At 41.1% G+C, this 21,754-nt stretch overlaps 1 protein-coding gene across 1 annotated transcript in view; it reads left to right on the top strand.

The window, feature by feature from the left end:
* Positions 1–21,754, top strand: part of LOC144497724 (uncharacterized) — a 383,983-nt gene that overhangs the window by 24,327 nt on the left and 337,902 nt on the right. Inside the window, exon 3 of the mRNA XM_078219164.1 lies at positions 4,222–4,228. Within this exon, the coding sequence (XP_078075290.1) occupies positions 4,222–4,228 (7 nt within the window). The remainder of the gene's footprint in view (positions 1–4,221; positions 4,229–21,754) is intronic.

Genomic DNA, 21,754 nt, shown 5'->3' with positions numbered 1-21,754 from the left:
TGTGAATTGACCTATTCATATGGTTGCAAGGTACGTTCCTTCATACGATTCTCCCAGATATGAGTTAGCTATCTAATGGATTCCCAGGCCTTTGGCTCTAAACTATTCATCTTTCCCATTCTACCTTTCAGTACCTTGCATTGGCTAAAAGTATAATCACAGTAAAATGCTTTGAAATGCATTTAAAATATTAACTTATATATCTTAAAACCATAGTTACTTGTTTTAATTCTCTTACTGCATTCACATGTGGGTAAGTTATCATTGCTCTTCCTTCTCTTAGCTCTGTCAGTGTCCGTATTCTGTCTAAACTAAGAGGAATCTAGAATAATCGCATTCACTCACCAACTTGATTGAGTTTTTTGAAGAGGTAGCAAAGATAATTGATGAGGGAAGGGCTATGGATGTAGTTTTTATGGACTTTAGTAAAGCATTTGATAAGATCTCACATGGCAGACTGGTACAAGAACTAAAATCACATTGCATTTGGGGTGGGCTGGCTAGATGGATACAGAACTGGCTTGGTCATAGAAGACAACAGCAGTGGAAGAGAATTTTTCAGAATGGAGATCTGTAGCTAGTGGTGTTCTGCAGGGGTCGGCGCTGAGACCTCTGTTGTTTGTAACATATATAAATAATCTGAAGGAAAATCTGGGGTGTCTCATTAGTAAATTTGTGGATGACATGAAGATTGGTGGAGTTGCTGATGGTACAGCAGATTGTCAGAGGATACAAAAGGATATAATTGGGCACAGAAATGGCTGATGGTGTCTAATCCAGACAAATGCGAGGTGAACCTGGAGGATCAAATTTAGGTGTGAATTTTACTGTAAATCATAGAAATCATAGAAATCCTACAGTGCAGAAACAGGCCATTTGGCCCATCAAGTCTGCACCGACCGCAATCCCACCCAAGCCCTACTCCCATATCCCTACACATATTACCCGCTAATCCCTCTAACCTATGCATCTCAGGACACTAAGGGGCAATTTTAGCATGGCCAATCAACCTAACCCACACATCTTTGGACTGTGGGAGGAAACCGGAGCACCCAGAGGAAACCCATGCAGACACAAGGAGAATGTGCAAACTCCACACAGACAGTGACCCAAGCCGGGAATCGAACCCAGGTCCCTGGAGCTGTGAAGCGACAGTGCTACCCACTGTGCTACCGTGCTGCCCCGGAAAATGGCAGAACCCTTAGGAATATTAACATACAGAAGGATCTGGGCATGCAGGTCCACAATTCCCTAAAAGTCGCAACACAGGTGGTCAAGGTGCTTAAGAAGGCATATGGCATGTTTGCGTTCATTGGCTGTGGCATTGAGTACAAGAGTTAGGAAATCGTGTTGTCTTGGTAGGTCCCATTTGGAATATTGCATGCAGTTCTGGTTCGCTACACTGCTAGAAGGACGTGGAAGCTTTGGAGAGAATGAAAAGAACATTCACCAGGGTGTTGCCTGGTCTTGAGGGCTTGACTATGAGGAGAGGTTGAATAAAATGCGATTGTTTTCGCGTAGTCTGAGGGGAGACCTGATAAAGGTCTTCAAAATTATGAGAGGCATAGACAGGGTGCATATTTCGAGGCTTTTTGCCAGGGTGGAAGTGTCATTTACAAGGGGACACAGGATCGAGGTGAGGGGGGAAAGTTTAAGGGAGATGTGCAGGGGAAGCTTTCACACAGAGAGTGATGCGTGCCTGGAACACGCTGCCAGAGGATGTGGTGGATGCAGGCACATTATCAACATTTAAGAGGCATCTGAATGGGTACATGAATAGGGAGGGAATAGAGGGATATGCCCAAGCAAAGGCAGAAGGTTTTTTTTTGTTTAGTTAGTGCATCATGATTGGCACAGGCTTGGAGGGCCGAAGGGCCTGTTCCTGTGCTGTACTTTTTCTTATTCTAAAGCTGCATAAAGTACTCCAGGTGCAGTCTAACCAAGGTTCTATATGCACTACTCAAATCCTTTGTCAATAAAGGCTAACACTCCATTAGCTTGCTGCATCTGCATGGTAACCCTCAGTGACTTATGGACAAGGATACCTCAGTCCCTTTGCACATCTACACTCCCTAATCTCTCACCATTTGAGAAATACCCTACATATCTGTTCCTCCACATTTTACTCCATCTGCCATGTTCTTGTCAACTCACAATGTCAGTCCAAGTTCTCTTTAAGCTGCTTTGCAGTTTCCTCACAACAGATATTCCTGGCTAGCTTTGTATTATCTGAAAATTTGGAAATATTAAATTTGGTCCCCCCATCCAAATCATTAATACATATTGTGAATAGCTGGGGCTCCAAGTGTTGATTCATGAGATACCCTGCTAACCATGCCTGCCAATGCGTGAATGGCCTGTTTATTCCTACTCCCCATTTTCTGCCCTTTAGCTTAACCCATTCCTGTATGTATATATATATTTATTCACTTATAGGATATGGGCATCACTGACTGGGCCAGCATTTATTTTCTATCCCTCATTACCGCTTAAGATGGTGGGGGTGAACTGCTTTCTTGAACTGCTGCTGTCTCTGTGGTGTAGGTACACCACAGTGCTGCTGGGAGGGGGTTCCAGGATTTTGACCCAGTGATAGTGAAGGAATCATGATATATTTTCAAGTCAGGATGGTGTGACTTGGAGGGGTACTTCCCACGTATCTGTTGCTCTTATCCTCCTAGATGGAACCAGTCCTATCCCATTTCTAACTAACCTCCTGTTGGGGACTTTGGCAAAAACCTTCTGAAAATCCACATATGCTATGTCCACCGACTCACGATTATCAATTCTGTTAGAAGCATCCCACAGCCATCAAAGCAGATTCAAGCTCTGCCAACCTGTCGCATCCAGTAGGACATGGTGGTGAGCTATTGATAGTGGTCATGGCATAGTGGTAATGCCATTGAACTAATAATCCAGAGGCCTAGGCTATGGGGGCAGCATGGTGGCCAGTGGTTAGCACTGCTGTCTCACAGTGCTAAGGACCTGGGTTTGATTTCCGGCTTGGGTCACTGTCTGTGTGGAGTTTGCATGTTCTCCCTGTGTCTGCATGGGTTTCCTCCGGGTGCTTCGCTTTTCTCCCATAGTCCAAAGATGTGCAGATTAGGTGAATTGATCATGCTAAATTCTCCCTCATTGTACCCGAACAGGCGCTGGAGTGTGGCAACTAGAGGATTTTCACAGTACCTTCATTGCAGTGTGAATGTAAGCCTACTTGTGACTAATAAATACACTTCATGTTCTGGGGACATGGGTTCAGATCCCAGCATGGCAGCTCATGAAATCAGAATTAAGTCAACTAATTTGGAATTGGGAACTAGTTTCAGTGATGGTGACCATGAAACATAATTGCTGGATGGTACGTTGGGAGAGTGGTTAGCGCTGCTGCCTCACAGCACTAGGATTTGGGTTCAAATCTGGCCTTGGGTGATTGTCTGTGTGGAGTTTGCATGTTGTCCCCATTTCTGCGTGGGTTTCCTCCGAGTGCTCCGGTTTTCTTCCACAGTCCAAAGCTGTGCAGGTTAGGGATTGGCCACGCTAAATTGTTCCTTTGTGTCCCAAGATGTATAGGTTAGATGGATTTGCCATGGTAAATGTGTGGCGTTACAGGGATGGGGAGGGCCTGAATAAGATACTCTGTCGTAGAGTCAGTGCAGACTCAATGGGCTGAATGGTCTCTTCTCAACTGTAAGGATTCTATGATTAATAATGTTATCCTTTGAGCTCAAAGAAGGCGATAGATGTGTAGATTCATGAATAATGAACACGGGCATTGTTACATATTCCCACTCTGGATGCCGAGAGTGGAAAACTACTGGGGCATTGGAACTCATGTTTCAAGATGGATAAATAGTACTCTATGTTGTTCACGGGCAGATATAGCATACTGATGATAATTCTTCTCAGAAGTGACAGGGCTCTGCAGAGAGTTCCATCTCATACTGATTCTTCCTAATCATTAGCGTTGGTACCTCACAATTTCAGATTTCCCTTACATGTGTCCTTATAGTGCTTGCACAGTCAACGTTATTTTACTTTGTAGAATGCTAGATCTTCATGCTGCACCTGTCTCAGAATGTGACAGTCCTCTATCCTAACTATATGCCCTAACCAGTGCAGTAGGGCTTTTAGGAGAATAGCCTCAAAACTTCCCATCTGGGCTCCATCTAGGATTTCAAAGTTGTAGAGCAGAAGAACTTTATGTAAAAATTTCTCAGGAAGTGCCTTGGTAATTGAACATGGCCTTTAGGGTGAGTATCTCTTTGAAGCAATAGAACTCTGCACTGCATGGCTTAATAGCTGAAGTCGTGCCTGTCATTTTGCGTTTAGGTTCATACTCAGGCACCCAGGGTAATGGAATCTCCAAAGGCAGGATTTTGACACTGTCATTATTGATGCTCTCAGAATCTGATAATGGAAGAGGGCTGGATCCGAGAACCAGCCGATGTATGGAGACTCCATGTTGTGGGCCAAAGAGCTGAAGTTCTGCTTGTGAGGTGCTGCATGATTGTAATCGGGAATCCAAGTGGATGGGATCTTGGAAGGCGATACTGAAACCCTTTGAGATTGGCCACGGTTTGAGATCCTTCACACCATCTGAGGTAAAATGTCTTTTCAAAAGAAAGATGAGGTCTTTGAAGATGAAACTTGGAATCCCTTGTAAGAGAGATGGAGTTTTAATGAGATTGGTTACAGTCTCTTGGGTGGGTTATTAAGAAATCTGTGAAATCTGTTAAAATCACATCTGTCATTTATTGTACAGTAAGGTGTGTTCGACTATAGGTTGCCTGTTGATTCAAATGTACCTCATGTTACCTCTGAATATTAGAGTATAAGATAGACACTACAAATTGCTCTATCTTTCAGAACTTGCATCTTAAAATTTATTTTTGTTTGTTCAAGACCCATGGAATCATTTGGCAGCCTTCACTGTCTGAAATATCACACTTTTTCTATTTTAAATAAAATGTTATTTGTTCCTAATAGGATCCTACCAACAATTAGGGGTGTGGCCTTGGATCATAGTATTATCTGTCCACTTGAATAATTGAATCTCCTTCCCCATAGCCCCTGAAATAAGAAAATATTCTTCACTATACCTCCTTTGCCAACCCCCAAATAAAAAAAATTCTCAAAATATCTTCCCAGTAACTGTATAATTTTCTGTATCGCCTTGAATATCTGCATATTTGTCTTCATTCCAATAATTCATAATATTTTACTCTATCCAAGGAAACAAACTTCATTGCTTGCATCCCTCCAATAAATTGATATCTTTCTCTGCCACGATAATTTAATATCTTTCCACGTACACCCTCCATATCTGAATATCCTTACCTGTAGCAGCTCCAATAACTGAATGGTAAGTGCTGTCTCCCTTCTGATAACTGAATAATTGAATATGCTTTTCAGCACCACCTCCAAAAGTTTAATGTACTTCTCTGTCCATCTTCCAACAATTGAAGCCATTCTGGACTGAGATGAGGAAAAACGTCTTCACTCAGAGAGTTGTGAACCTGTGGAACTCTGTATCACAAAAAGCTGGTCAGGGCAGTTTGTTAGATATGATCAAGAGGGAGCTGGACGTGGCCACATGGCTGAGAAAGTGGGAGTGGAATACTGAAAGTGCATGATCAACTGTGATCATATTGAATGGTGGTGCAGGTCGAAAGGACCTATTTTCTGCACTTAGTTTTCTAGATTTCTGTTTCTAATATCATTATCTGCATCTCAATCACCAAATACCATTATGATGCCCCTCCAAATATATTGTAACCTTTTGTGTATCACATGCAGCAGGTTAACTTATGTACCTACAATAACTGAATATTTTCTCCATAACCCAATAATTGAATATCCTTCTCTATACACCAATAATTAAATATACATTTATGTTCAGAAACTAAATACCTTTCTGTGTGTCCTCTCCAGTGACTTAATATGTTTCTCCATACAAAGTTACTAAATGACTAAAATCCTTCACTACATCACAATAAATGGTCACCCTGTATGTTCCCCTCCCCAATCACTGTATAACCTTTTCTGCGCCAACTTCAATGATGAAATATACATTTATTTGTCATCACTGAGTATTTTCCTTCTATTTGCCACAACATTGAAAGCCCTGTTGAACCCCTCTGATAACTGAAAATAAGTCTCCTTAGCTATTTCAATGAATGAATATCTTTCTCTGTAACCCCTATGCAAAAATGTATACCCTCCTCAGTAACCCCTCCAGTAATTGAATACTTTATTGTTGTGAAGTTGAGTTTGTGAAGTTGGAATTTAATGTTGGTAAATATGTAAAAAATTGTAATAATGCTAGGGGGAAAAACATTCTATGGTCCCTTTAAAAGCTGGTGTTTTGTTTCATTGCTTGGAGGTTTAAAATGCAAAGTACATACAGAGTCCAAGCTGAAACATTTGTAACAAAAAGTCAAGCAGTAGCCTTGACAAGACAACCTGTTTTTGTTTGATTTGCCCAATCAATTTAAAGTAGACACTCACCAAGAACCTATAAGATTTGAATTTGATGATGTTGACAACATCAGATCAATCCTATTGTAGGAAAATTGATAAGTCATCATGGTATGAAATAGAGTGCAAAGGTAGGGGGTGGAAACAGGAGAGCAACAGAAGAATTGCCACCTCTCAAGCCTAGAGAGGGAAAGAACAGCTCTCAACTCTGCCAGCTTCAGATACGGCTTAAGAGAGCACACCATCTAACAAATGAAAGGTACTAAATCAGAAAGAACTTATGGGTGAAGGAATCAACAAAAGAGCTCCAAAAGTTTCCAAAAGCCACAAAACCTGTTGTATTTTTTTGAGAGTGACTGAATATTATTATTATATATTTTTTTAGTTCATGAATGAGTATTGTATTTATTTGAAAAGCATTCCAGTAGAATCTTATTTTATTTGGTATGTTACTTGTTTAGTTAAAGTTCACTGCTAGTTAAATAAATAAATTGTTAAGTGTCCATTTTAAAGTGAGTGTCAGGTATTTCTGTTAGTTAACCATTAAACATTACTGAAGAATAGTTCACACCTTCCCACGCACTTTGAACAGATTGCGAGGTGAGGTATTCCTCTTTGGGGGATTCAGCATTACTACTCAAAAGGGGATCAACCTCTGCATCGTAACAGATTGCGGGCTCCAGTCCTGGATCTGAACAGTTCTAATCTTTAAATAAACCTTAAGAGAGGAAATGGCTCTTCACATTGCTAAAGAGGTTCTGAGGGTCGAAGATGCTTTCGAAATTTGCCAAGAAACTTTAGAGAAACAGAAAAAGATGACCCTTGTAGAATTAGCAAACAGACTAAAATTGGGTTGAACCAGGGATATTAAGAAACCTGAAATTATAGTGGAGTTAGCCAAGCATATAGGAATAACAAAGAAATGGTCAAGTGCAGTGGAGTTAGAAACAAATCAAATTGCAACTGAGACAATTGGAATTAGAAGATAAGGAAAGAGAGAGGAAGGCCTGAGCAGAAGAAATGGAAAAACAGAGAGAAGAAAGAGAAAGGGGAAAAGAGAGAGAAGAAAGAGAAAATTATAGAGATAAAAAGGCCCTAGCAGAAGAAAGGGAAAAAGAAAGAGAGAAGGAAAGAGAGAGAAAGAGAATAAAGGGAAAGAGAAAGAGAGAGGGAAAGAGTGTTTGAGTTGGGAAAGATAAAGTTGGAAGTTGAAGCAAGAATACTTCAAATGACAGAAGTAAGAGTACAAGATAGAAGTAAGGAGCAGACTCATTATAGCCAACCGCCTGGTAAGGATATGTACAAATATGCCCAAATATTACCAAAATTTTATGAAAAGGACACAGAGACCTTTTTCATCACCTTTGAGAAATTGACTACACAGATGAACTAGACCAAATTGGTAGGCAGGGCTAAGAAGGTGTTTGCAGCGCTGTCAGAAGAGGCGTCAGGAAAAAATGAAGTAAAGAAGGCTGTTTTGAGTGCTTATGAATTGGTACCAGAAGCATATAGACAATGGATCAGAAATGTAAAGAAGGAACGAGGTCGGACATATATTGAGTTTGAAAAAATTAAGCAGAACAACTTTGATAGATGGTGAGAGTATTAAAGATGGAAAAGACATATGAGGCCCTGAGAGATATTCTGTTGCTTGAAGTGTTTAAAAACTCATTTCCAGAAGTGATAAGAACTCACGTTGAGGAACAGAGTGTTAAGACATTGAGAAGAGCTGCAGAGATGGTGGATAAATACACATTAACACATAAATTGAAACTTGGCTTCTGATTGCAATTTCATTCTGTGAGGGATAGAGATTGGGGAAGAGAGAGATCCTTCAATGAAAACAAAAAGTAGATCACACTGGGAATCATTTACCACCTGTATAAAAGACTCCCAAGAGGGTGCAAAAGAGGTGAACGACCTGAGGTGTTTTCACTGCCATATGGTTGGACACACAAAGGCGCAGTCACAATCCTTTGACATTTCTGGAAAGATTTAAGGACAAAATCGCCAGATTATTTCATTGGAGTATCAGGTTACAAGCATTTAATTTATGATTGTGCATATTGTGTGTCATGAAAATATTATTGTAGATGCTTTATCACGAGTTTAAAAAAATGAAGCCATCTTTTTATGATGGTGGTTCATTTTTTACTTAAGGGGGAGATGTTGGGAAGTTCAGTTTGTGAAGTTTGGAATTTGATGTTGGTGAAGATGTAAAAAATTCTAAAGATTTTAGAGGGAAAACACAGTAAGAAGTTATAGAGGAATCAACGGAAGAACCCCCAAAATTTACGAAAGCAACAAAATCTGGTTGTATTTTCTTAAAAGTGACTGAATTCTATTATTGTTTTTTTTTTGGTTCATGAATGAGTATTGTATTCATTTGAACAGCATTCTTATTTTATTCCATATATTACTTGTTTAGTTAAAGTTCCCCGTTAGTTAAATAAATAAATTGATAAGTCTTCATTTTAAAGTGAGTGTCAGGTATTTTTGTAACCATTAAACGTTACTGAAGGACAGTTCACCTTCCCTCACACTTTGAACAGATTACAAGGCGAGGTATTCCTTTTTGGGGGACTAGGCATTACTTCTCAAAAAGGGGTCAACATCTGCATTGTAACACGTAACTACCCCAGTATCTGAATATACCTCTTTTAACACAAATAACTGCATATCCTTCTCTGTTACCTGATCATTTAAAATCCTTCTCTGGCACAGCAATGAGCAAACATCCTTCCTATATCCTGTCCAAAAATGAAATATTAAGTTTCTTTATTCCCACCAATATCTGAATGTCTTTCTCTGTCCCAATAATTGAATACCCTTCCCATTACATCCTCCAATATCTGAATATCATTTTCTGTTTGCCCTCCAATTACTGAATATCATTCTATGTGCCTCTAGATAACTAGATATTCTTGCTACCATTGATCATCCTTCTTTGTATTGCCTCCATTAACTGAATATATTTATCTACATCGTGGCAGCATGGTGGCACAGTGGTTAGCACTGCTGCCTCATGCTGCAGGGATGCATGTTCAATACCCAGCTTGGGTCACTGTCTGTGTGGAGTCTGCACGTTCTCCATGTGCCTGCGTGGGCTTCCTCTGGGTGCTCTGGTTTTCTCCCACAGTCCAAAGATGTGCTGATTATGCACATTGGCCATGCTAAATTCTCCCTCAGTGTACCCAGACAGGCGCCTGAGTGTGGTGACTTGGGGATTTTCACAACTTGTGACACAAATAGATAAATAAAACATCCTAACAATAGAACATGATTCTCCTTGGACCTTTCAATAGTTGAATGATGCACACCAATAGGAGAATGTGCTTCTCTGTACCACTCCCACGAGAATCATAAACCTCTTTATTGTCCTCTGTACGCCAATTATGCAATATACATTTGGGTACAATTCCAGTAACTGTTTAAATTTCACAGCGTCAACTTCAATGATGTTCCTCCAATAACTAAATATCGTTGATTTATCAATATATGTGAATATCATTCTCTGTACACCCTCCGATAACTGAATGTTCTTCTCTGTAACCCATTCAATAAATTATTTCCTGCTCAGTGACACGGTAATGGTAACAGATTTACAATAGCGAGGCACAACACTGAAAGAGAGAGAATATTAACCTGAATGCAGCTGGGACACACTCCTGGGACTCCCTTCGTGACAGTAGAGCGAGTTTATCTACAGCACATGAATTGTAGCGATTCAATAAGGCAGCGCACCATCACCTTCTCAGGGTTATTTCAATATGAGCAAATGCTGGCCAGCGACTCTAACACATCATCAAATAATCAATATATTTACCAATGAACAAATAGAGGAAGTTGGGTCATCCGCAATTTAGTGGGAATACGATTCGCGTTAAACTACCAATAATATTAAAAAGTGAGGGAATCTACAACGAAAAAACCGCACTAGCTAACGAAAACTGAACTGATTAATGAAGGATGAGCTCATTAAATTCCAAGTTTGATCAGATTGCATTGTAGCCTTACAACAATTATTTAATTCTGAAATGTGTGGAATGTGTGGACATCGAGAGGTGGAAAGAAAATCCATTGAAAAGCGTATATTTGCGTAAAAATTGCAAGTCACCCAGACTGCTGCAGTATGTACATTGAGATTTGAACTTCAATGGTCAGGACCCTCAACTAAACCAGCAGGTTCACTTCGAAGCAATGGGCCGAATTTCACAAAGAGTGGAATTCGTCGGATTGCAACTCTACTGCTATTAATTACCTTGCACTGCAGACCCACATTTCTTCTCCCCCCATTCTTGCGAACTGAGCTTAGAAATGTGAAGCGTAGAGTCCTCTTTCATTGGGGAAAACAAAGACACAAACACCTCTTTTTAGGATATTAGCTGTTGTATTTTTCTGACATTCAAAACTATTTTACGAAGCCAGTAAGTGTGTAAGGGATGTGCGGCATGGAGTAAAGTGGCAGTGGGCAAGGCAGATCCGAGGTGGAGGTTTGGAGTTACTCGCAATTCAGATGGGGAGTGGTTAGTTGGGTATTAGGGAGGTGGTTAGTTGGGTGTTAGGGAGGGAGTCGGTTTGTGGGGGGTAGCAGCTTGGGGTAGTGGTCAGGTCTGAGTTTTCATCGGGTGTTGGTGTGTGTTGTCAGATGGGGGGTAGGGAGGTAGTCAGGTGGACTTGGTTTTGTCGGTGAGGGTAGCTGGGAGTGACTGGGGTTTAATTGGGTAGGGGCATGATAATCGGGAGGCTCAGGATCTTCAAATGGAAGAAGTCACATGAGAGATGATGGGGGAGGGGTTGGGGGCAGTAATGGAGGCTCATGGGGGTAGTCGGGTGCAGAGTTAGTTGTGGTGGCAAAAGGAGTAGTTGGGTGGGGTGTTGGTAGCTGGGGGCTCAGGGGCTAGTCTGATGACATGGGTTATACATGAAGTGTAGTTGGCAAGGCCGAGGGGCGTAATTAGTGTAGTCACTCAGGAATAAGAACTTGATTTAATGTTTCTAATTTCTCTTGAGAAACTCTTCTGGTTAGCAAGTCTATCCCACTGGAAGTCTCCGACTGCAGTTAAAGCTTGGCGGGCGGGGGGTGGGGGGGGGGGGGGGTGGGAGGGGAGGGAGGTGATGGTTGAGGAGGGAGGTTTCAGACACAGGGGAATTGCCCATCAAAATAGTGGAGGGTACCTGCGGTCTGCCACCACCCAGATAATGAAAGTTCTGGTCAAAGGATTTGCAGTACTGCCTGGAACCTGTACGAGAGTTTCTAAAGAGCTAGCATAGGCAAGATGGGCCGAATATGCTCTACCTGTTTAATTCTGGGAATATTGAGCTGTAACAAACTATGCTGCAGGAGGGAGCCCATAGCCTCCACCATCCTCACCTCCCCACCCCTCCACAGAAATAGAGCTTATGTTTCAGTTCAATTATTCGGCATCGTAGCTTATTGCTACTTACATGGAGCATATTAGAGGAAAGCACATTCATTGGGATGTTAGAAACATTAAGATTAGAAAGAACAAAGAACAGTACAGCACAGGAACAGGCCCTTCGGCCCACCAAGTCTGTGCCAACACAGATGCCTCTTTAATCTAGTATTTTCTTGCCACTACGCAGTCCATGTCTCTCTTCCCTGCTTATTCATGTATCTATCCAGATGCCTCATGAACATTGTTATAGAATCTGCTGCCACCACATCCTCTGGCAGCGCATTCCAAGCATTCACCACCCTCTGTGCGAAAAACTTGCTCCCTACATCTCTTTTAAACCTTCCCCTTCTCATTTTCAAACTATGCCCCGCCCCTTCGACCCCAAGAAAGACTATCCATTTGATCCAAGCCTATCATAATCTTGTAAATCTCTATCAGGCCCCCCTCATCTTCCGATGCTCCAATGAAAACAATCCAAGTTTGTTCAACCTTTCTTCATCTTTATCGAAGGCTTTGTTAAAATCCATGTACATACAACATCCACTGCCCTACCCTGGTCATTTTTTCTTGTCACTTCCACAAAGAACTCAATCATGTTTGAGAGACACAACCTCCCCTTCAGAAAACCATGCTGCCTATCACGAATAAACCTATTCTCTTCCAGATGTGATTGCATCTTGATGTGAGTACATCAGGTAAGAAAGACAGGGGCACTGGGGAGGTGGGTGTCAATCAAGACAATGGCAGAGAGCTAGAAATTGGAGTATGTGGCGGAGTGTGGGGAGGAGTGCGGGTGAGTGGAAAGGAGGGAAAGAGAAAGGGATAGACATGGAGAGAAAAATTGGTATAAATGGCCAAGAGAAAGAGGTGACGTGGAGATGCCGTTTTTAGTTGTCGGTACACTTCTTTGCAGTAATCCGTTCTGTTCAATATGACGATGGCCCCTAAGAGAAAGAGAGACAGAGAGTGAGCGAGACTGAAAAGGAAATCAGAGGCAAGGGGGAAAAGAGTTAGGAACAGGAAAATGAGACAGAGCATAGTGAGGATGGAGGAGAGGGAGATACATAGAGGCGACAGATGGATGTAGGCTCACATGTGGGAGAGATACATAGAAGGACTCAAATGGAGCACAACTTATAACTTATATTCATTTGGGTGAGATAAACATGAATTAAAAATCAGCACTGATCAAACACATAGACTGAAACAGAGTGCCCCAGGGAATGGGAATCATTGGCATTGGGAGGGATTTCATGAATTTGGGAAAGATCCTAGATTTCCAAACCTGAGCTGAGTGAGCAGTTCTCACTCAGATTGTGACTGAGCCTCAGAAGCAGAGCGCAGGATTACATTAGGTTCCATTCCTTTTCTGCACTGGCTAAACTGAATTAACTTGGGGTGGTGCTGAGCCTAAAACAAATAGATCTTATGACAGTGTGGAGGGATATTCTCTTTCTATCCAACCGCAAGATGCATGTACTGGAGGAGTGATTGCTGGGGCACTGTCAAGGGAGATGGCTCTCCATCTAAACCCGCATATTATCTGTCTTGGGAGAGTTAGGGACCAGATCAGAAACTCCAATGTATAATGGAAATTAGCCTAGACCCCAACTTTTTTTATTATTTTGGAATTAGTGCAAACAAAAGGTGTTTCACTCCAGGTGCGATTCTATTGACCTAAGAGGAAGCTTAGGTTTATCTAACTTTATCTAACAAAACAGTTAAAATATAATGAAAAGAATTAGCATAGCTTTTACCAGTTGAAATACTTAAATATGACAATATACAATCTCTTAAATATGACAATATACAATATACAATATGCAATGTAAGTAATATCTACATAGACATAAACCCTTCTTCAGAATCAGTTAGCAAAAACACAGAGGCTTACGTTGGGTGCTAGTCCTCCAGCTTTTAACACCTCTGAACAGAGGTACAGTGAGACATATGTCTTCTGGCTTCCAAACAACAGCCTCCAAAGAAAAAAATACATTCAATTAGCAGAAATCCAGCAAAAGAGACTGATTTTCTGGCAGGTGCCAGACTCCAATCTCCAAAGAGAGAGAGTGAAAGAAAGAGCTATTGCACTATAAACATTAAAAACAACAATTGGCTGCTTGTTTCTCTCTGTAAGCCTAGTTCCACCCAGTCACATGATTTTCCTGTCATTCAACCTCATGAAACCCTACTCCAAAAATTCCAAGAGAAAAGAACAAAAAATAATAAAACTGCATTTGCCCAGATTAAAGTAAGCACTCCAACAATTAAGATCAATTATACTTCTGCAGTATCAACACATGGGATGTCGGTTATAGACAAAGTGGCACCAAGTAAATGGAACTGACTTCTAAACAAAATCCTGAACAAGAAACATGACACAAATACGTTTCTTAAAGACACCATATTGTCACAGGAGTGTTTGATCCGAGCTTTACTTTGTATCTAACCCTGTGTTGTACTTGTCCTCGGAATATTTGATGATACATTGTAGAGGAAACTTTACTCAGTCTGAACTCTTTTGTACCTGCATGGGAGGGCTTTTATGGGCTGGTGTTTCTGGACATTTATTTCATCTCGAGCCTATCTTGTACCTACATTGTGAATTTTTAATGGATTCAGTGTTGAGGAAGTTTAACACTGCATCTCTGTATTTTACTCTGTACTATACTTGCTATACCTGTCCTGAGGATGTTCAATGGGTCAGTGTAGAGGAACCTTTACTATGTATCTAACCCCATACTGTACTTGTCCTGGGAGTGTTTTATGGGGACAGTGTACAGGGAGCTTTACTATGTATCTCGTCAAGTGCTGTACCTGTCCTGGGAGAGTTGTTAAGATAGTTAGGTAGAGCTTTACTCAATCAAAACTGTTCTGTACCTGCCTTTGGAGGGTTTTTTATGAGCTGGTGTTTCTGCACATTTATGTTGTCTCGAGCTTATGCTGTTCCTGTACTGTGAATTTTAATGTATGCAGCATAGAGCTAGTTTCATTTATGTCTAACATAGGAGTGTTTGATGGAAAAGTAGAGAGGGAACTTTACTTTCTACTTAATTTGGTTCAAAGCGGTTAGACCGATATAAATCAAACCTGAAAAGCCAAAAGGTGAGGGGACAATGAGACATGTACACTGTTGACAGATACTGAACCACGACTACTCCTTTCACAGACTTTCCAATGCATCAATTGCCTTCAGCAAGGACAACAATGGAACTCTGGACAAGACAATTTGAAAGGCACCCAATGGTTTCCAGTTTACAGGGGAGCAATCAAAGCCACCAAGTATATATAGTTTCATATACAGCGGCTGATGATGTCAAGGCAGTATAGATATCATATGATGATGCTTTCAGTAAAGACGTCAATGTTAAGAAGAAATTAGTTATAGAAAGAGCAAAATCTAATCAGAGTATTGAAGGGCTGTGTGAATCTATTGATCATTTCATTAATTATATATATGATTGGTAATGCCTCCAGCAATGGAGTCTTAAAATGAATTGCTTTAATACCACATCTTAGTTGGCATGCTCGATGGAGCACAGTTAATTGATTTGTAATACAACGAGAATACAAGGAGACTTCAGAGAAGACCGAACCAATTCGGGGGGCGGCACGGTAGCACAGTGGTTAGCACTGCTGCTCCACAGCTCCAGAGACCTGGGTTCGATTCCCGGCTTGGGTCACTGTCTGTGTGGAGTTTGCACATTCTCCTTGTGTCTGCGTGGGTTTCCTCCGGGTGTTCCGGTTTCCTCCCACAGTCCAAAGATGTGCGGGTTAGGTTGATTGCCATGCTAAAAAAAATTGCCCCTTAGTGTCCTGAGATGCATAGGTTAGAGGGATTAGTGGGTAAAATATGTAGGGATATGGGGGTAGGGCTTGGGTGGGATTGTGGTCCATGCAGACTCGATGGGCCGAATGGCCTCTTTCTGTACTGTAGGGTTTCTGTGAATTATAAAACCGCTGTCCCTGTGATGATAGAATTGTGATTAATTGACACTCAAGAGGGGTCCAATTTTTGGAGCCTGCTGGATGAAAACCCGGTGAAAAAGTTGGAAGATATTGCGAGAACTCTTCCAGCTATGTTGACATATTGCAGAAGTGAAATCAACAGTAAATAGGATCTGGGCTACTTGCTCAATGTACATGTTTGATGTTGAAATAGGGCGCACCATAGCCATCCTGCGGGATAATGGCTACCCTAATGAGATCATTGCTCGCTATAATAGCACACAAACACATGAGTGAGCCTAAGGCCGCTTTGAGTCCTGAGTAGTATCCAGTCTACCGAAGATAACCCTGAAAAGCAGTCTCGAAATTTGAACAACAGGTGAAGCTAGCTATTTTGCACTATTACAATGCAGTGGCATATGGTCAGCATGGTAGCACAGTGGTTAGCACTGCTGCCTGATACTGCCATATTCCCGGGTTGATTCCAGCCTTGGGTGACTGTCTGTGTAGAGTTTGCATGTTCTTGCCGTGCCTGCATGGTTCCTCCAGGTGCTCCGATTTCCTCCCCCAGTCCAAAGATGTGCAGTGAATTAGTAATGCCAAATTTCCCCTTAGTGTCCAAAGATGTGTAGATTAGAGGGATTAGCAGGGTAAATACACAGGTTTATGAATATAGAGTGGAGGTGAGGGCCTGAGTGGGATTCTCTTTCAGGGAGTCAGTGCAGATTTATTGACCAAATGGCATCTATCTGCACTGGAGGGACTCTATTGTTCTATGGCTCTATAAGTGATATTCTCCACTAACAGGATAATGGAGACACGGTAAAAAGATTTTCTTCCCACCACAGAGATGAATAAGGTGTAGACTCCAATGACTGATGGATAAGTAACTTCAGCTTTTGCAATGAGCAAAATACTGACTATACATAACCAGCTCATGATTTCAAAACTGAAAACAATCCAAGTTAGGATTATCAATTGGGCTCACAGTTACATGTGCTAAATATTTCACGTGTTATATATTTCTGAGTGTTGCATGAATGCTTTAAGAGCTAAGCACATGATTTTATGGTGATGTCACATGCTGCTGTTTTACTTTCAGTTTTTACTCTGTGCAGTGCAGAGAACATCTCTTTCAATAAACCAGTTGTGCATTAGTTTGAATCTATGTGTGCATATAGAAAACCACATCTATTCTTTTTGCTAAAATCCACAACCCCTAACATAGTTAGGACATTACAGGAAGAACATTAGGTTTGGATTCAGTGCAAACATTGAAAAAAGATTCTAAGAAGAAGACAAAAACATTCTGGGTCCTCTCACACTTTAAATATTAGAAGGCAGAGGAGAATCAACAATAGAATTGAAGAATGAAGTACCAGTTCAGAAAGTCAAGTGAAAAAAGCTCTCTATGAAATTTAGTTTTAAAATGTTATTTTTTTCGATCAGAGAAGGGTGAGGTTCCTAGTATGTATCTGGCATACTTGAAAAGAGAGATGCTTTGCTGTACCACTGGGGCCATTTAATGTAATAAATACATCAATTCAACAGTCTCCATGGTAAAAAAGTGATGACAGGGAAGACAGTAAGTAAAAATATACTGAGAAGTCTCAAGTCGCCTGTGCCCGCAAGATAAACTGTGTATCAAGTAGGATCCCTGGGACTTTTGAATTCAGAAAATAAATCATGGAATTACTGTACAGATCATTTTGAGAACTTTGTGCAAGTGAAGAAAATTGCAAATGAGTTGCTCGTAGCAGTTTTTCTCAGTACAGTCGGAAGCACAATCTTCAGTTTGCTCCAGAGCTTGGTTCATCGAGCAAAACCAGGAACCAAAACCTATGATGACCTGAAAAAGATCCTTAAAGAAGATTACTCTCTGAAGGCACTAATCATTGTGGAATGGTCCAGGTTCCACTGAAGTAACCAAGTGCAAGGTGAAAGTATTGTTCATTTTGTGGTAACATTAAAAAGGCTGGCACAACATTGTGAGTGTGGTTTGTGACGATACTGCGCCTTTCACAATTGTATTTGTACCATGGTTCTTGTGAAGGGAATGTTTTAAATTTCAGCTGTGATTACAGTGCCAATTTGGAGCAGTGCGCCAGACAGCCCACATGGTGCGAATGTAGAAGTATAATTGATCCTAGCTATTGGAGTGTTTGGTTTAATCTGAGTAAATGTAGTTTTGTTTTGTTTTGGGCTTCCCCTGGGGTTTCAGAGTAGGGCTAATTAGGTTGATTGACAAGAGAGAGAGCCATGTGAATGGTAGTGCTAAACTTACAGAGATAAAGCAGGCAATTGTCTGCTTGGGTCTACCAGAAGCAATAAGTGTTAGTTTCTCTCTTTCTCTAAAGACTGTAGTTGGGATCTGCTAGAAAATAGGTATCTCTCTCCAGAGCATTGTAGAGGTTGGAGGATTGAAGCTCGTGTACCAGAACGTAAACCTGTTGTTTGCTAACTGATTTTGAAGAGAAGTCTATGAGGAATAATAGAAATAGTCAAGCAGTTAAGAATTGTATCTTGTCATGTTTAAATATTTCGATTAGTAAAAGTTATGCAAACTCTTTTTGTGCTAGTTAAACTGTATTGTTGATTAAAGTTTATTTTGATTCAAGCTTCTTAGTGGATCTGTAGAATCACACCTGGAGTGACACACCTTATGCTCACACTCATGCCAAAATCAAAACTAATTGAGGTCTAAGCTAACCTTATAGTGTATCTTGGAGTATCTTGGAGCCTATCTTGGAGGGCTCCTGTGGAATTATAATTCCACTTGATTAAGTATTGTTGAACTCAAAGACAGTGAGAGTTGAGTATTTTTCTTTTCTTTTCTGATGTCGCATTTGCTTAGTTCAAATAGGGAGTGCCTTCTGGAAAAATTTTCCAGGTTCGATTCCCGGCTTGGGTCACTGTCTGTGTGGAGTTTGCACGTTCTCCCCGTGTCTGCGTAGGTTTCCTCCGGGTGCTCCGGTTTCCTCCCACAGTCCAAAGATGTGCGGGTTAGGTTGATTGGCCGTGCTAAAATTGCCCGTTAGTGTCCTGAGATGTGTAGCTTAGAAGGATTAGCGGGTAAAATATGTAGGTATATGGGGGTTGGGCCTGCGTGGGATTGTGGTCAGTGCAGACTCGATGGGCCAGATGGCCTCTTTCTGCACAGTAGGGTTTCTATGATTTCTTTCTATGATTTCTTCGTGTGCAAAGCTCTACTCGAAATCAATTTAACATTACCATTTGACTTGTAATGTAGCTCACACACACTTGCTACTTACTACATGCTACATATGGGCATACACAGTGACATGTTCTCTGCAGACATGCACAGGCATGCAATGTAACATGCACAGGCATTGTATATTTTCAATTACTGGTGGTAATATGTCCCTAATCGAATCACTGTAGCAATGCCTCGACCAGTCGGACTCACTATAAGTCATCACCCTTTTGTCATTCCGTATTTGTCGTTCTGAAGAACTGTCATATTGGACTGGAAATGTTAACTCTGTTTCTCCCTCCACAGAGGCTACCAGACTGCTACGTTTTTCCAGCAGTTGGTGTTTTCATTTCGGAATAAACTGTTGCTCCCTTTGAAATTTGCCGTTTTTGCGTCTGTCATGATGAGTTAAAGATGAAAAGTTCTGACACTGTGTCTTTTGTTTCTATAAATGCTCAGCTCTGTACTGTCAAGCGAATGATGCCTATCAACATCTGAAAATGTAAAAGAAATAAAGTCAGTTAGCTGTTGTTAACATACAAATTGCCTCTGTGTGAATACTTCAATCTGATTGCTATCTTACCCACTCGCTGTTATTTTTGCTGCTGCACGTGACATCCTCTTCACCGATTTAAAAACCTGTAGGGAGAGGAGGTAATTACACATCAGAGAGTGATAGGCCTGGAAGAAACATTTTTCTTCGCAGTCAGGGCCTTTGCTTTGCAAGTGCTGCAAATTCTGGGCCAGTAGTTACAATTAAAAGAAACTTCTCTTGTACTCCTTTCAAGTGAAAACTCCACATACAAACTAACAAAATGTTGTTACCATTAAACAGAAACTAAATTGGACGAGCCTTATTAATTATATTCTTGCAGGACAGTTCATAGGCTGGGGATTTTGAGGCAAATAACTCAAAATTTCTGTCCACCATCAAAAAGGCACAAGTCAGGAGTGTGATGGATTACTCTCCAATTTACTGGATGAGTGCGGCACCAACAACACTCAAGGAGTTCCGCACCATCAAGGACAAATCAGCCTATTTGATTAGTAAACTATATTGACACATTCCCTTTCCCCTCCCCCCAATCACTGACACATTTGTCAGCAGTTTGTACCAGGTACAAGAAGTCCTGCAGCAGCTCATGAAGGCTTCTGTGACAACAACTTTCAATCGTACAATCTCGTCCTTATCAGCATATGGGCATCAGACATGTGGGAACACCATCACCCGCACATTTTCCTGCAGTTAACTCACCATCATGACTTGGAAAAATATCAGCATTCTTTCATTATTGCTGGATCAAAAGTTTAGAACTCTCCCATCCCCATGAACTCTGTGAGTGTGAATACAACAAATGGACTGCAGTGGTTCAGGAATACGACTCACCACCATCTTTCTAAGGGCATGGTTCTCAAATGCAGCTCTGGTCAGCAGCGTTCACATCCCATGAAAGAATGATTAAAATCCTAACAGCAACCAGCATACTTCAAAGTTTCTACACTTTTCTGTAAATGAAGATTCCCAGCCTGTCCAACTTTCATGACATTTCCATCATTTCAGCTCCGACAGTAACGTTGTAATTTTGAAATGAAATCTTATCCAGTGCTACTATATATGCTTTTGGCATTATGTGGACTAGAGCTGTGCACTGACCTCTAAGTAAAATGTAGCCCGAAATTGTGTTCACTATGTCAAACATCCTCCTCGATTTGAACACCGCTATTGAATCCTGTTTTTTTATTCATTCTTGGGACATGGGCATTGCTGGCTGACCAGCATTTATTGCCCATCCCTAGTTTCCCGAGGGCAGTTGAAAGTCAACTACATTGCTGTGGTTCTGGAGTCACATGTAGGCCAGACCAGGCAAGTATGGCAGATTTCCTTCCCTAAAAGACATTAGTGAACCAGATGGGTTTTCTGACAATCAACAATGGTTTCATGATCATATAAGGATCTACAGTAGCTTCCTAATTCCACCAACACTCTATAGCTACATTCTAATCACCATATTGATATGAATGGTACAAAAAACCATCATCACTGGTATCAATGTAGTGAATCTCCTCTGCATCTTCTCGAGCACGTCCATTTCCATCAAGAAGTGGGATTTCCAGCATTGAACACAATGATCCAGCTGCAATAGAAGAAGTGAATCATAAATGATAGCATATCTCCATTGGTCCATTTAATGATATAGGAACACATTCACTGAAAATATATGATAGACCATAAGCCATAAGAAGCATGAACAGGAGCATGCCGTTTGATATCTCGAGCATGTTCTGCCATTCAATATGATCATGGCTGATCTGACATTCTTCAATTGTGCTTTTGGCATCTTTAAACGCAGGTCGGAGCGAAAAATGCAGCATTTTCAACAAGCAAAGAATCCAGATGCAAATGTTTGCATTCTGTTGTAGAGACCATTATGCCATAGGAGAGTACACTTTCTATGGTGTGCAGAGCAGCGTCTGACACGACGAGAATGTGCTCTCTGTTTTTAACAGACCACAATACAACAGGGCGATGATGTGCTCACCATGTTGTACAGACCATGATACAACAGGGCGAAGGTGCTCTCTCCCGTATTATTCCGAGAGGATGAGAATACATTGTGCAACCTTTCAGGTCATAACCCAAGAGGACAAAGATACACTCCAGATGTTGCACTCACAATACAAACAGAATGCTCAT

This window comes from Mustelus asterias, chromosome 8 (assembly GCF_964213995.1).
Source record: "Mustelus asterias chromosome 8, sMusAst1.hap1.1, whole genome shotgun sequence".
Classification (NCBI taxonomy): Eukaryota; Metazoa; Chordata; class Chondrichthyes; order Carcharhiniformes; family Triakidae; genus Mustelus; species Mustelus asterias.
This window is presented reverse-complemented; position numbering and strand designations above follow the sequence as displayed.